Consider the following 15,201-nt stretch of genomic DNA (forward strand, 5'->3'; position numbering starts at 1 on the left):
CTAGCTCCAGATTCGCACTAGCGCGATTCGGCTAATGGGTAGGGCACTCTAACCCACAAAATCAATCTCACATCAAGAGTGCATTCCGGGCGACCAAGTCAACTACTGTTCAACCCAGCAACTCCCACCGTCGACAACCCGGAACAGTCACATTTCCAATTTCTTTTCCAAAATCTTCGTCACAGCAGCCAATATGTCGGCGACTTTGGACTCAAAGTCTGTTGGCCAGACGAAGAAGTTTGGAAAGGGCGAGAGAGTGATCCCACACCCCAGCCAAAAGGCACAGAAGTGGTATCCTGCGGATGATGAGCCCCAACCGAAGAAAGTCAGTATACGCTCTTTCCTGCTGTCTTGCAATTCGTGATTTTGCGACGATCGGTGTGCGTGCGACGGTGTGCCGGGTCTCCGGACCATCTCGAATTTCGATAAATCGAACGAATAGCGCGCCTACGATGAATCTCGCACTCGATCGGTCACACGCACACAAAGCGGTGGAATTGCCATTCACGAAAATTTAATAGAACGAGACTAACAATATGTCTTTGACTTGACTCAGGCTCGCAAGACTGCCCATCCTACCAAGCTCCGCCCGAGCCTCCAGCCGGGAACCATCCTCATCCTCCTCGCTGGCCGTTTCCGTGGAAAGCGGGTTATCCTGCTCAAGCACCTTGGCCAGGGTGTCCTCCTTGTTACCGGTCCCTTCAAGCTTAACGGTGTTCCTCTCCGACGAGTAAACGCCAGATATGTCATCGCCACCAGCTCGACTGTCGACTTGAACGGTGTGGACCAGAAAACGTTGGAAAAGGTTTCGCAGCCCGAGTACTTCACTCGCGAGAAGGCCGAGCAGAAGAAGGGTGAAGAAGCTTTCTTCAAGCAGGGAGAGAAGCCAGAGGTATGTGAAGTTATGGTGGCCCTTATGACAGAGATCTATTGGTAAAATGAAAGGGGGTTCATTACGTGGAAAGTGGAAGCTAATATTTCATCCTTGGGAACAGAAGAAGAAGGTCGCCAGCGCACGCGCCGCCGACCAGAAGGCCATAGATCAGGCTCTTTTGGCCACCATCAAGAAAGAGCCATTCCTCGGCAGTTACCTTGCCTCCACTTTCAGCCTGCGGACAGGTGACAAGCCTCATGAAATGAAATGGTAGATGCGGGTTGAGGAGCTACGGTTTAATGTCCTTTTTCTGTTTGTATGCGAGAGAGGGAAATTTGCAAAACGTCATTAAACATATGTACACTTATGCAATTGCCATAGGTGATTTTTACTTCGAAACACCTTCTATTGCAGAAAGCAAATAGTAACCTCGAAAATTGCAATACAAATATTCACCTTCAGACCGGTGTGCCATGCATGCGCTTTCGAATTGCCGCGCAACTCCATCTTGAAAACATAGCATACTTTGGTGCTGAACTCATCGAACCGACCGACGCGACGCCTTTTCCCATATTGGATATCTAACCCTTCCCACCTACAGAATGACTAATATTTCACAATTCCGCAGAGATATACATCACCATAAATATCTGGAAGCATCCACCCAAAATACTAGCAGACCTTAGGAGTCAGTCCTCTTTCTCGACTGCCTCTTTAGACCTCTTCGTCTCTTCCTTGATCTCTCCATAAGTTTCTCTGCCAGCTCATCAACATCAAACTCCTCCGTATCCTCGAGGCTGTCATCGGCAACGCTATCACCGATCGAGCTTCCAAAAATCCAGTCCATAATTCCCCATGGTGAGTAGTTTCCATTACCACTATTCGTCAGGTGCATCTCGACCCGTTTCGCGATTCCTCCGATAAAGAAACTTGTAGGCATGGCCTTGTATCCAGAGTATGCAAACGTCTCTTCCAAGGAGATCAACGAAAGATATAGGATAAAGGACAGTAAATGAAAACGGAAGATGGCCGCCGGGAGAAACATCGGAAGGAATCTTAGAAGAAGGTATGGGATCGGATGGTCGTAATGAGCGGTTAGAGGGTAAGGTGTATGCAGCGCATGGTACCATGTATCATGGTTTTTGGCGACACGGAGAGTCGATGAGTGCAAAATATAGCGATGTATTATATATTCAAGAAGCTAATACACCGTAAGCTATTGCCAATGCAATTCTTGCAGTCATGCGCCCCGTCTTAGGCATCATGTGCAAGCGCTCCGCAAGGTGCATACCTCGCGACCAAACAGACCACGTAAGAGGTCTGTCAAAATCTCCCAAGGCAATGGCAATCGCGTGGAAACTTTTATCGCACTTTTCATCTTTAATCCCTTCGTCAAACAGACCTCGATGGATGCTTGCACCAGCAATCCCAGCAGCAAATTAAACACCGCACACGCCGCTACCTTGGCCTCCTTTTTCCCGCTTTTCCTTTTCTTTCCCGACGGTAGACCATGCGATCCGTGTGCTTTCAATATCACTGCAGCGGAAGGAACGAGCACATCAAAAAGGAAGAAGATCAATGATGGTATCAAATAAAACAGTAAGCGGACTGCAATGGTTCCCACAATCTCAACCTTCAGTGGTGAATGCGAAAGCACCAAGGTTGTCCAGGTTATGTAGAAGAATAAGAGATTCAAACTCGTACCATACGAGGACATAGCTGGAACTAGCAAAAAAGAGAGCATCGGAATCGAAAATAAAGCACCCATTGTGATCACAGGTGGGAAGAACTGTTGGGCGAACAAGATATAAATGCCGAACTCTCAAGTACAGAATGTGTCCTTAATGATTCATATTTCACAATATTATTAACTCTAGTAGACATCAGCGATTGAGATGCGAAAGGCAATTTTTATGCCTTTAAGGCATAGCTTGCAAGGACGGTGTATCTTTAGTCTTTCATGGTTATTGCGTCATCATAAACAGTTGTGCCCTGCGCTTCAGCGTGAGGTAACAAGCCATGTTATTCCGACCCGAAACCTTAGTTCACTCATTAACTAGTTAGCGGTTAACGAGTCCACATGAAAAAAACATAAAAAAAATAAAAAAAAAAAAATTGAAAAGTTCACGAGAGCCTTTGGGAACTGCATTAATCCGAACGGAGTATGCCCTGGATCAATTATCAAGATGCCTGCTTGTTTGAAACGCTTCCCAGAACTCGGTGACCATTCCGAGTATGACCTCCAAATCCTTAATAGGGTCCTCACCATCCCAAGATAGACCTAATGCGCACAGCGTCCAAGCAATCTCTGCCAGGAATCCGGTTGACGTCGCATCCGTAACATCTGTGAACCAGTCTAAGAAAGCTTCCGAAGCCATTGGTAAGCCCGGACTAGTAAAATTGAAAGCCCTGCAGCGAATAATTAGAGTTTATCTTCCATATTCCCCGTTCACAAATCCACTTCGGACACGATATGTAGACAGACAACGCACATTTTAATGAGCCAGAGGAGAGTCCGACGGTATTGCATCACCATCCGATAAATTTTTGTGAACTGCTGCCATCGTCTCTCCCTCGTAGTTGGTGTCTCGATATCCGGCTTGGAGTTTGCAAGTCGAATACCATACTCCACGGCCGTTTGTTCCGCGACGGCCCATGCACGGTCGTGTGCCTGACACAACTGCTTGTTAGCAACAACAACAACACATTGTCAAGTAGAGGACAGGATCCAAATACTTACATCACGATTCATCAATCTTCCCAATTTACGCTGATCAAAATAATCTGCCCACTTTAACGTGGCCGGGTTGCCGCCTGTATTGTCGGATTCACCCAACGCGATCGCTGCACCCCGCTGGATGGCTTCAACAACAGCGGCGTTGATGTAAGACATCCAAGTCCCCCGGTTTGCTATGCTTTTTCGAACAAAGAAATCCATCGTCCCTTCAACGGCGCGGAATTGGTTGGAAGATTCAAGAAATCTCAATTTCGACCTCGCCATGAACTGCACGAATTCTATACGGTCTCTGATCTTCATTGACTCGATTTGTCCGATCGAGCAGTTGAGAGTATTCCAGCAGGTAATGGCTGGATTGAGCGGAGCCATCTGAACGCCGACCACAATCATGGGGGGGTCATACTGCCCTCTCACACGGGGCTCATGGCCGGAAGCAAAAGCAACGACAAGACAAATGGCAATGAGCAGCTTCATTCTGACGATGAAACTTCCGTGATCGGATTTCTATACTTCTCTGGGCTAAATGTGGGCTGTGATGGAGAAGACCGACGTCTTTCATCCCCGAGACGGATGGGAGTGCTGTCGTAACCTGCGAGATTGCGTTCCCCCTGCCGCTTTGGGAAATGGCGGCGCAACCTCCCACCAGCTGGCAATTGCAGGGATTTTTCTCCGCGACAAAAGATGTGACATGGAGATATATATGCATGGTTGTACTTTGCTATGTTGTCTCTTAATCAGGTAAAGTATAAGTATTCGATAACTTTAGGCTAAGTCGACTACCAACTCATTTATGCGTGAGGTGGTATCTAGGTGTGTGTTGTATGTATGTACAGTACAAAGGGCATGCCATACGCATGACCATGACGCAAACGCCAGCGTTCCTAGGTAAGCGTTCTTAGCTCCGATAGCGTTCATTCTTTTCCGGAACGCCATATCTTCGCCCCCATTTCCATGCTTTTGAAGTCAAGTCGGGAATGACATAGAGGAAGGCGAGACTGCTAATCCAGCTCGTAATAGTATCACGAAGGCAATAGTTGCGTGGGCTGGCTCCCATGGCACTCGCCTTCATAAGAGTTGCAGTGAGCATTGTTGTGATCATATATTCACCCCTTTCGAGCCCTTTAATGGCTACTCTCGCCACCTCTTCGGGGGTCTGGGGCTTGTCGGCTTCCTCCAGTAATTTCGTCAGTTCGGGCTTCACCTGTTGCTCATAGGTGAAGCCAGGGGAAAGGATGCCCATTGGGTAAATGATGTGGACTTTCACATCTGCTGCCGGGGCGACATTTCGCGGATTGCTCCTTGATCCATTATAGACCTCGACCTCCTGGACCAAGGTATCGGAAAGGGCACGCATTGCAGCTTTGGCAGGAGTATATGGTGCGTACCCAGTTAGAGGAACAAAAACGGCTGCAGAGGCCGTAAAAATAAGATGTCGGCGGCGGGGCTTGGTATTTTGACCAGGTGCAATTGGGACAAGCCATTTTCTCAGAGTCGCGTGAGCAGTAAAAGCTGCAGTCCAATAGATTGTATCCATTTGATCCCTTAGGGTTTGCGTGGGAGTATTGATAAAGTAGCCAGGTAAAGATTGACCAGCACAGCACCATACAACGTCGGGAGGTATGCCATTGTTCCAGGCGGTCACTTCCGTAAGCACTCGGTCAGCTTCATCTGCGTCTCTCAAGTCCGCGCTGATGTAGTGAAATCTCTGGCTAGTTGAGTTGAATGCAGCAGCCTACACTGGGGAGTGAGCACCGAATTTATGCCCACTCGATAAAATCAACTCTCATACCTTTATTTCCTCGAGAGCGGACTCGAGCTTCTCTACGGTCCGAGAAACAATCACAACATGTGCACCTTTGCGGGATAGACCTATGGCAACACTCTTGCCCATCCCTTCTGACCCACCCGTAATCACCACGGTCTGCGAGTTCCGTTAGCAATGAGTAAAAAATATGTCAACTTCAAAAGAAGATCGACATACCTTTTCATGGACCACAAAGTGGTTTGTCGTGGCGAAGCCTAACATGATTGCGGATAGATATACAAATAGGATGAAAAGAGCGAAACCGACTCCTAGCTCAAAATTCGAGAGAGTCTCCTTGAAGGGAAACATTTGAGAAATAAAGATCGTACGTAGATGAATAGATATAGCAAGACAGCATCGAGAAGAGAAAGAGACCCCGGAACCGAGAGCACTTTCTCTATCTCGAGGGTATCAAACGGCAGGCAAAGCCGCGTGCTCTCCCCTTTGCGCACAGCTTCGTGCAGGGTGCAATAACTATGGGTTATTCCACCTGAATCTCAAACTACCAAGAAGAATTGACAGCTAATTTTCCTGCCTGCAAGCATAAGGGCTCTGTTCCGGCTCAGGCAACGAAGCTCTCTCTTCTCAGCGAGCTCGACAGGGGGTGTGGTAGCAGAAAACGCTGTCCCGGTCGGGACGGCCGACTTGCTACGAAGGCCGGGGCGACATGACAGTATTGGTCTTTCCTAAAGCGGTTTAGTCAGGTCGCACGCCGCGTCACATGCAATATTACACGGCACAGTCACAAAACCATGCTATGGTTGGCTGAAGTCTATACCACCTGTATTGTCATTACACCTAATTTTTTTTGATGAACTCAAGCGCTGAAAAAGTCCGCACTGCATATAGCTGGAGGCCTGTGTGCGGAGTATTCGCGGTTGGATTCTCACATCATGGGTAAAAAGAGAAAGTCTAGAGCATCTTCTGGTCAACTTGCCTCAAAAGATGCTGCATACCGCGAGAACTCGCGGTTCGATCTCGACGAGCAATTCACCGACTCCGCCGACGAATTTCAGGCCGGAAGGGATCGCATTTTGCTTGATGAAGCTCCAGAGGCCAAACGGAGACGGAAATTGGCAGAGGATGGTATGTCAGATACTCCAAATTGTTGTTGGGCCGATACTGATTTGTAACTTTCAAGAGGAACTTCTCCAGCTGTCCGATGAAGAAATCCATGCCTACCGATCGTCCAACGACGAGGATGATTATGAAGATGGATCAATAGTCGAGGAGGAATACGCAGAGCCCTCCCCGCCAGGGAAAAGCTTAAGGCGACGAGGACGCGAGTCTGCGAGCCCTCCAATCTCGGAAGATGCGCAGGCTGCTCAAGACGAAGACGAGGAGATAGGAGGGTGGGGGTCTTCGAAGAAAGACTACTACGACGCAGATATTATTGAAACCGAGGGAGATGCCTTGGAGGAAGAGGCAGAAGCTAAGAGGCTTCAGCAAAAGAAGTTACAGTCCATGAATGAGGCGGATTTTGGGCTTGATGAAGCCGGCTGGGCGACGCCACAGCCAAACGAGGAAGATAGACAGCAGGCACCCAGCGGAGACACCATCACAGAGGTTCTACCAGAATTGCAGATATCTGATGATATGAGCATCGGAGACCGTTTGAACTTATTGAAACAGAGATACCCCGAGTTCGAGCCGCTATCGAAAGAGTTTCTTGTACTACAACAATTGCACCAGGAGCTTTCTGAAGCTCTCAAACAGAGGGCAGCCGGTACTGATAATGATATCTCGGCTCTGCTGATAAAATGGCGTGTCCTCTCAGCGTATCTCGGAGCTATCAGCATGTATTTTGTGCTTCTAGTATCCCCTGCTCGGGACGTTGAACAACGTTGCCTTGCAATGGCACCAGCCCAGCTTAGAGAACACCCGATTATGGAAACTCTACTTAAATGTCGGAGGGAGTGGGAAGAGGTGCAAAATATACAAGAACCGGAATTCTCCAACATTACGGTGTGTGAAATACCGGAAAACGTTGTTAAGCCCGTGTCCAAAACAAACGACAAGATTGTCGAAGAAACACCCAAGAGAATACGGAAAACAAAAGCACAAAAGGTCTCTGACAAGGCTCAAATGGAATCTGAATTACGACGAGCGGAAAGAATACGCCAGACTGAAGCGAGTCTGGAAGAGCTTTCCAGGCAATTAGAACCTTATAAGCTGCAGAAACATATATCGAAGCGAGACAGGGTCTCATCCGCCCCTGATGATGATTCGGATTTTGGTGACGAAATTGGGCTTACTGCCTACGAAGCTGCAGAAAAAGCGAAGAAAAAGAAGTCATTACGTTTCTATACATCTCAGATTGCGCAAAAGGCGAATAAACGAGATGCTGCAGGACGTGATGCTGGTGGCGACGCAGATCTACCGTATCGTGAGCGCCTGAAGGACCGGCAGGCTCGTCTAAATAGAAACGCGGAGAAACGAGGCCATCAGCAAGCCAACGAGCTTGAGCGGCTTGGTGGTGACAGTGATGAAGACGATTACAGAGCTGCTAAGAAGATCAGAGGAGAAATGGGTTCTGATAGTGACGACTATTACGATTTCGTTGCTGCTCGTAATAAGCAGAAAAAGGAAAACAAGAAGAAACTCGCCGAAACATATATTGAAGCTACTCGGGAAGGTGGTCACGTCGAGGTCCAAGAAGAAATTGGTCCTGGCGGAAAGCGAGCCATCACATACGCCATTGAAAAGAATAAAGGATTAGCTCCGAAGAGGAATAAGGATGTTCGCAATCCCCGTGTAAAGAAGAGGAAGAAGTTTGAGGAGAAGAAGAAAAAGCTGGGCAGCATACGGCCCGTGTATAAGGGAGGAGAAGGTGCTGGTGGATATGGAGGAGAGTTGACAGGTATTAAGAAGAATCTGGTCAAGAGTGTTAAATTGTAAGAATACTCTATACTTAAATGTATATGACGATACGCTTGGAAAATTCTTGGTTCATCACGGTTAGGATCCGTGGTATGATTTTCTCATGAAGATGAAGTACCAAGTTTTTGGGCCGCTCGAACATGATGCGTTACATAACTACATACCACATAATCGAGTAACTAGTTATTAAATTCTCAATAGACCTCTTCCACAGATGTATCCGAAGAACTTCCAGCCTGAAAAGTCTCTCCGCCGCCTCTGCTCGTGTCCGCATTACTTATATTCCCGACAATACCGTCGAGGATAGAAGTGACAGTGTCAGATTGGCTGCATTGTCTAATATTGGACAATGGCCTGGAAAAATTGGCTTGGAGAAAGTTTCTTGCGATATTTTCCTGGGCAGGACTTTTAGCTTTTTGCTCATTCGATGTCCCTTTTAAGTCCCTGGATGTACTCAAAACCTTGATCAACACTTACAGCAACCTCAAGCTCGTTTATTTCTGCATTTGTCATCTTTGCACACGCAGCAACAAGGTCCTCCTCACGGCGCGATAGGTCTCCAATTTCATTCGCCCGTGAAACGATTGCTAGGTCTATACCATTCATCGCAGCACAGCTATGCATATGAGCATCGGGAAGCAGAAATAGAGGAATTGAATGCATACATGGTTCCAAAGCTCTCGCTGCTGCGCCCGAATCGGAAGCTAATTCTTTGGTCAGCATGTTTTGAGCCCGGTTTGCCATGAAACCATTGATACAAACTTATATAAATACGTGATCTGATCTTGTAGCTCCGAAGCAGCCGGATCCACTTGGACTTCCATGTGTCCAAGCTGGAGTTCTGGTCTTTGAGGTAGGAACTCATTCTCAAGTATTTCGTGAAAATGTGTCGCACCTATTACCTTGGGACGCTCGTCTCCTAGATCTAGAAAGTATTCGAACAATGCGCAAGCCAGTCCTACCCCATCTACAGTATATGTGCGTCAGGGTTAAGAAACAATGTGGAACGGCCAGGACTCACCCGCTGATTCCGTGCCCTTTCCAAATTCGTCTATAATTATCAAGCTTCGGTTGGTCGAGTTTGCTACCGCGAACGAGATCTGCTGCAAATCAATTGCGAATGTACTTTGAGTCTGTTTGATGTTAAAGTTGAGACACTCACAGATTAGAGGGTAATGTCCTTCCTACCTTTGAAACAGTCTCCCGAGATGTGATTCGAGTTAAGATCTTATCAGTAACCCCAATTGTTGCAGTCTTCGCGGGAACAAAGCTTATAAGAGCATTAGCCTTTCAAGCGGTGTTTCGGAGTGCACTGACATACCTCCCTATATGGGCCATGTAGATAATGAGCGCCACCTTAGTCTAGTCAGTTACCTATGCTTGAAAGTCACATCAGATCCTTCTCTATACCTGTTTTAGATATACGCTTTTTCCCGAGTAATTTGGGCCCGTAAGCAGAAGCATACTTGGTCCCGTACAGTCTGAGGCTTGAGAGTCTCCGGAGTATTTAGGGTCATCCGTGGGAGACTGATATCGCTCAGTTCCCTTTCCACCGACAAGAAACGTGTCGTTGGCGACATAGGAAGATACGGCGGCTTCGTGGAGGATGTGTCTGCGGCGGGTGAGCACGTCTTGTTATCTCTTCTGGGATGATTTTGTTACCGTCCCCCTTTTATAATGACAACGTTTTCATCTGTCATTTGTGGTCGCACAAGTTTGTACAAATCGGCTCCGTGGGCAAGCGCTAACAGGCTAGATCCAGATAAGAATTTATTTCCAATAAATACCCCGAAATATGTAAACCCTAAGCACATACCTGTCAATCTCTCCGCATACGTCTGATGCTTCAACTAGTATCTCCTCATAGCCCAGAATGCTTTGGGCAAGGTCGTAGACGATTTCAATCTCTTTCGCTATGCATTGTCAAAGATCAGATCAACATAACCCCATTTTCGGATACATAGAGGGCATACCACAAATATTCCCATACATATCGCCCAATCTCTCGTCCATCTCGTGCATGCGGAAATCTTTGAAATATGCCCGATTTTCGGTAGTGAAAACTTGCGCCCATTCCTCATCCCCCCCATCATACATTGGTCTACCGTGTTCGTCGAGCGGGATAGCAATATTAAAGCCAAGTTGAGGAAAGTATATCACATTCAATTCGTTGCTCAATTCTTCTGGAAGGGTAGCTGCAATGGTGGCTGCAACATCGCTAAGCAACGATTCCATGCCATTATACATTTCTTTCATTTTATCCAGTTCCTGGTCGACTCCTGGTCTTACGATGGTTCGATGTTCTTGGACTGAACTCTCCAGATCTACCTGTGCATGCATCAGAGAATACGACCTAGAGGCAATTGGAATACCATACCGTCTCATAGATCACCCTTCCAACCTGGTGTAGTTTCGCTAATTCCAGTTTATGCATAGCCTAAATTCAGTTAGCTCGGAGTTGAAATGTGCTTAACAGTCGGCCGTGCCTTTACGCATAAGTTCAATTTTTCAGCCCCAGCGATTTTTTTCAAGGTTTCATGGATATCAATAGTGTGAAAGGCGAACTGATAATGTGTTAGTTTCCATTTACAGAGTTGCTCTCGTTATCATACCTCTAAAATTGTGGCCCAAACAACACTCTTGAACCCCCTAAAACGAGCATTTCCAGTACTAATCCCTTTCTGAAGATGAATCATAACAGGGCGTAAGTTGTTAATGCCTTTTAAGCTCTTGGTCAGCTTTGCTACGGCATCAGCATTCTCCACTCGCAGAAATGTACTGATAAAATCATGTCGTTCAGAGATGATACTCTGATGAATGGTGGGCCGAAGGAAGATTTGCCTCAGCATTGTTTTCCCTTGGGAAGTACGGGCAAACCGGTGGAAAAGACCATAAATCGAGAGACTTTCCTTGGAACTAGAAGAAGTTTGACCTGGACCTTGGTTGAATGCATTTGGGTGAGATTCTGACTGGATTATTTGAAGCGATGAAAGAGTGTCTCTGTTAATGAACCTAGTGCAAGGGCCAATAAGTCAACTGCGCGGTCAATACGGACAAATAACGCTTACATATTGCTTTTCAAGGATGACATCTCAATCTTGTCTATCCTCAATAACTGATCTCCAGCTGAATCTCCCTGGAAATCCTGGGTTGAGCGCTTTCTTTGAAGGTATGCTATAAGAGCACCGGCACATCCGACCGAAACGTGATTCTCCATATCGACGATGCCAGCGAGATACAAAAGTTCCCCTTGTTGGCTAGTGAAGCCTACATCCTCGGCATCTTCCGCATTTTCGTGGGAGAAAGCGTTTCCAGGAACGAGAAATTTGGGAATATCGGCACTCCCTTGCCTAAGTTTGAGACTTGTAAGTTTCGTTTTGGCGCTCTCAAAACCAAACTCTTGGATAGGCCGAACTTCAAGGTGATAAGGAAGTCGAAATTGAGAATCTAAAGGAATTCGTGAGAATGAGCCCCAAGAGCCTAGGAAGGTGTCGATGCCCCACCATCAGCTAGAAACGTCTCGCCGTTTCCATTTCTATAGGGCTCCTGTGCGTCTCGTTCGGCGCGGGTCGAAAGAATAATTACCGTCGGTTCAACATCAAGTTTCACTTTGGTGTCTAGTCAGCGAGAGGATTGTATTTTGTCATCGAAGCTCTTACATGTCTCCACGACGTCCATACCCCCAGAGACAATATCTTCAACGATATAAAGCTTCTTCTGTTCAGCAACATAATAGGAGCAACCAACCGTCCCCCGATCTTTCATATCAATGGCCATGATAATTTGGCATAAATCATCATCTCCGCCCCCTTCTGAAATGGTGTTCTCCTGTCTTGATTCGGCTGTAGCCTCTGTTGCATGGGATATTGCTGGAGGGCTTACATTAGCTGTCGAATCTCGAGATTGGGACGATCGTGGTAGGATACTATGTCCATGTGACTGGGCAGCTGAAGAGCGTCCATTTCGGGGCCGAGGAGTGGCTCGGGTAGCCTTACGACCGGCAAGTCGTCGCTTTGTCTGTGACAACGGTGACATAACTCAATATGTAGAGAAAGCACAAGAAATAGAGATGATGAGAGATGTGCAAAGCTTAGTGAGCCCTAATGTGTGCCTATTTGCGAGTAGCGGGGAATCTAAAGGAGAAAGGATGGAAAGATGTGGAAATTACCAAATTTGGTAATTCACAGAAGCAATTTTTTGCGTATATATTACGTGAGTCGGGTTTCAACACTACCTATGATACAGTGAGTATTATATACAGTGCATTTACCTTCTACCAATCCGTTTTCCAAAGATATTTCCCATAACAAATGTTGTACATAGATCAATCATAAAATCGTGAATAATGTCGAGTCAGCTCGCTATATTGATCATGGAGGGCTTGTTGAGATATCCAGTCCGGTTTTGTTTGCATTAAAAACAACATAGGCTGTTTGACCGGTTACCACTTCACCTCGGATAAGTTTGTCCGCCAAATGGTTGCCGATTTCTTTTGAAATGAGGCGATTTAGAGGCCTAGCTCCATACCTTGGATCATAACCTCTATCGCAAAGCCAGTCTTTGGTCTCGTCGGTCACTTGCAAAGTAATTCGTCGATCATCCAGCCGAGATTGTAGTTCTCGAAGTCTGATGTCGACAATATCTCTCAGTGCTTGGCGGGAGAGTCTCTTGAAGATGATAAACTCATCTATTCGGTTCAGGAATTCTGGTGCGTACGATGACTGAACGATAGCCATGACTGCTGATCTGATCTCCTGTGAGATCTCATCTCCTTTTGTAAGGTCTGCTCCAACAAGGATGTCGGCACCAAGATTCGATGTCAGAACGATTAATGTATTTCGGAAATCAATTTTATGACCTTGTGCATCGGTAAGGAACCCTTCGTCCAAGACCTGTAGAAGCAAGGATGAGATATCACGATGGGCTTTCTCGAACTCGTCGAAAAGGAGTACGGCATACGGCTTCCTCCTAACCGCCTCGGTTAGCTGGCCAGCATCTTCATAGCCAACATATCCAGCAGGTGATCCGATTAATCTGCTAATTGTATGCTTCTCTTGGAATTCACTCATATCGAATCGTAGAACAGCCGTTTCAGTTGAGAACAGGAATTCAGCCATTTTCTTGCAGAGTTCGGTTTTTCCGACACCTGTCGGTCCGAGGAACATGAACGACGCCAAGGGACGGTTTTCACCACTAAGGCCAGCTCTTTGCATTCGAACCGCATTGGCGACAGCAGCAAGAGCCTCATCCTGCCCACGAACAGATTTGCGCAGAGTATCTTCCATGCGAATCAACTTCTCAACTTCACCAGCCATGAGCTTATTGACTGGGATGCCCGTGGTGCGAGAGACAACACCGGCGATGTCGTCAGCAGTAACGGAATCATGGATAAGAGAGTGACTATCCGTCGCAGAAATCGTAGCGTCTTCCTTGGGGATCTTTAACTCGAGACTTGGGATGATAGAATATCTCAATTCACCAGCTTTGCCAAAGTTCCCTTCTCGTTGTGCCTGTTCAAGGTCAAGCCGGGCCCGCTCCAGATCTTCCTTGGTCTTCTTTATTTCTTCGATTTGTGCACGCTCCTTTTCCCACACTTCGTTCAGTTTGCCAACCTCTTCTTGCTTTCCCTTCAAAAGTTCTTCAAGTTTCCCCTTACGCTCCTTGCTAGCTATGTCTGTTTCCTTCCGAAGCGACTCCAGTTCGATTTGTATCGTCATAATTTCCCTGTCCAGCTTTTGAATGGCGTCAGGCTTCGATTCTTGCTGCAACCGTAATGCAGAAGCAGCTTCATCAACTAAATCAATTGCTTTATCTGGGAGAAACCGATCCGTTATGTATCTGTTACTGTATGTGGCGGCTGCTACGAGAGCTCCGTCCGTAATACGCACACCATGGTGAACTTCGTATCGATCCTTAATTCCTCGTAAGATCGAGATGGTATCCGCAACGGTTGGTTCGTCAACTAAGATTGGCTGGAAACGGCGGGCAAGTGCCACATCCTTTTCGATTTGTCGATATTCGTTCAAGGTGGTCGCTCCGCAACATTGTAGCTCACCCCTGGATAATGCAGGCTTGAGAAGATTGCTAGCATCGATACTGCCCTCTGCCTTCCCCAACCCAAGGAGAGTATGTAACTCATCGACAAACAAGATCACACCTCCTTGAGCTTCACCAACTTCCTTCAACACTCGTTTTAATCTCTCTTCGAAATCGCCCCGAAATTTTGCACCGGCAATGAGCTGACCAAGGTCCAAAGCAACAACTCGCTTGTTTTTAATACTCTCTGGCACGTCGCCTCGAACTATGCGTTGCGCTAAGCCCTCCAAGACAGCTGTTTTTCCGGTACCAGCCGCTCCTATCAACACCGGGTTATTCTTCGTTCTCCGAGATAAGATCTGAATCGTCCTGTGGATCTCCGCATCACGGCCAATGACTGGATCGAGCTTCCCATCCCTAGCCCTAGCAGTAAGATCAACGCCAAACTCTTCAAGCGCCGGTTTCTCGGGTTCTCCACCGAGGTTCATACGATGAGTGCCGCCTGGAGGATGGGGTCTACCATTCGCATAATGTCGAACGAAATTCGACACCGGCGCCAATTGTCTCAAGTATCGTGGTAAGGAGGCCAATGGCTTGCGGGATATCGCGATGCTCTGTTCGGATGCTCGATAGGGCAACCGATATCGAGAAATGCCCCCCAAACTTGGCACCGCAAGCCGTCCACCTGCTCTGGAGAATCGTGTCGATAATGTTGAACTCATTTTGTGTGTGTGAAGATAAAAAAGCTTCAGCAGTGTCTCAAGACACACAGGAAAAAAAAAGACATGTCCAATCGGGTGCTGTGTGCTTCAATTCGTCTTATATACTTTCCTTGTCTCCGGCGTTCTCGAAAGCTCTGGTAGCTTCAAC

General features: G+C 47.0%; 7 protein-coding genes across 7 annotated transcripts; 2 read left to right on the forward strand and 5 right to left on the reverse strand.

The window, feature by feature from the left end:
* Positions 1 to 82: 82 nt before the first annotated feature.
* On the forward strand, positions 83 to 2,005 carry CIMG_06963 (60S ribosomal protein L6). The gene is made up of 3 exons (XM_001243066.2): positions 83 to 325; positions 557 to 892; positions 996 to 2,005. The coding sequence occupies exons 1-3, from the start codon at positions 194 to 196 to the stop codon at positions 1,146 to 1,148; spliced, it is 621 nt and encodes a 206-aa protein (XP_001243067.1). The 5' UTR covers positions 83 to 193; the 3' UTR covers positions 1,149 to 2,005.
* On the reverse strand, positions 711 to 2,642 carry CIMG_06964 (sterol desaturase family; the record flags this gene model as incomplete). The annotated part of the gene is made up of 2 exons (XM_001243067.2): positions 711 to 2,075; positions 2,166 to 2,642. 2 exons carry the CDS (start codon positions 2,640 to 2,642, stop codon positions 1,557 to 1,559), a joined length of 996 nt encoding a protein of 331 aa, XP_001243068.1. The 3' UTR covers positions 711 to 1,556.
* A 406-nt stretch (positions 2,643 to 3,048) lies between these two features.
* CIMG_06965 (uncharacterized protein) lies at positions 3,049 to 4,085 on the reverse strand (the record flags this gene model as incomplete). The annotated part of the gene is made up of 3 exons (XM_001243068.1): positions 3,049 to 3,283; positions 3,367 to 3,545; positions 3,615 to 4,085. The coding sequence occupies 3 exons, from the start codon at positions 4,083 to 4,085 to the stop codon at positions 3,049 to 3,051; spliced, it is 885 nt and encodes a 294-aa protein (XP_001243069.1).
* A 260-nt stretch (positions 4,086 to 4,345) lies between these two features.
* On the reverse strand, positions 4,346 to 6,003 carry CIMG_06966 (3-ketosphinganine reductase). Its single transcript, XM_001243069.2, has 3 exons — positions 5,593 to 6,003; positions 5,401 to 5,532; positions 4,346 to 5,343 (listed from the first exon to the last, which is right to left on the reverse strand). The coding sequence occupies exons 1-3, from the start codon at positions 5,722 to 5,724 to the stop codon at positions 4,507 to 4,509; spliced, it is 1,101 nt and encodes a 366-aa protein (XP_001243070.2). The 5' UTR covers positions 5,725 to 6,003; the 3' UTR covers positions 4,346 to 4,506.
* A 222-nt stretch (positions 6,004 to 6,225) lies between these two features.
* Positions 6,226 to 8,514, forward strand: CIMG_06967 (Sas10/Utp3 family protein). Its single transcript, XM_001243070.2, has 2 exons — positions 6,226 to 6,501; positions 6,557 to 8,514. The coding sequence occupies exons 1-2, from the start codon at positions 6,309 to 6,311 to the stop codon at positions 8,311 to 8,313; spliced, it is 1,950 nt and encodes a 649-aa protein (XP_001243071.1). The 5' UTR covers positions 6,226 to 6,308; the 3' UTR covers positions 8,314 to 8,514.
* Positions 8,418 to 12,330, reverse strand: CIMG_06968 (DNA mismatch repair protein Msh5; the record flags this gene model as incomplete). The annotated part of the gene is made up of 17 exons (XM_001243071.2): positions 8,418 to 8,690; positions 8,773 to 8,911; positions 8,961 to 8,999; positions 9,058 to 9,262; positions 9,317 to 9,428; positions 9,484 to 9,565; positions 9,617 to 9,651; positions 9,706 to 9,907; positions 9,958 to 10,047; positions 10,112 to 10,208; positions 10,269 to 10,623; positions 10,673 to 10,732; positions 10,782 to 10,859; positions 10,908 to 11,307; positions 11,364 to 11,742; positions 11,799 to 11,912; positions 11,955 to 12,330. 17 exons carry the CDS (start codon positions 12,328 to 12,330, stop codon positions 8,490 to 8,492), a joined length of 2,964 nt encoding a protein of 987 aa, XP_001243072.2. The 3' UTR covers positions 8,418 to 8,489.
* Positions 12,331 to 12,443: 113 nt separating this feature from the next.
* CIMG_06969 (heat shock protein 78) lies at positions 12,444 to 15,168 on the reverse strand. Its single transcript, XM_001243072.2, has one exon. It carries the CDS (start codon positions 15,051 to 15,053, stop codon positions 12,666 to 12,668), a length of 2,388 nt encoding a protein of 795 aa, XP_001243073.1. The 5' UTR covers positions 15,054 to 15,168; the 3' UTR covers positions 12,444 to 12,665.
* Positions 15,169 to 15,201: the final 33 nt, after the last annotated feature.

This window comes from Coccidioides immitis (genome assembly GCF_000149335.2).
Source record: "Coccidioides immitis RS genomic scaffold supercont3.2, whole genome shotgun sequence".
In the NCBI taxonomy this organism is placed as follows: domain Eukaryota; kingdom Fungi; phylum Ascomycota; class Eurotiomycetes; order Onygenales; family Onygenaceae; genus Coccidioides; species Coccidioides immitis.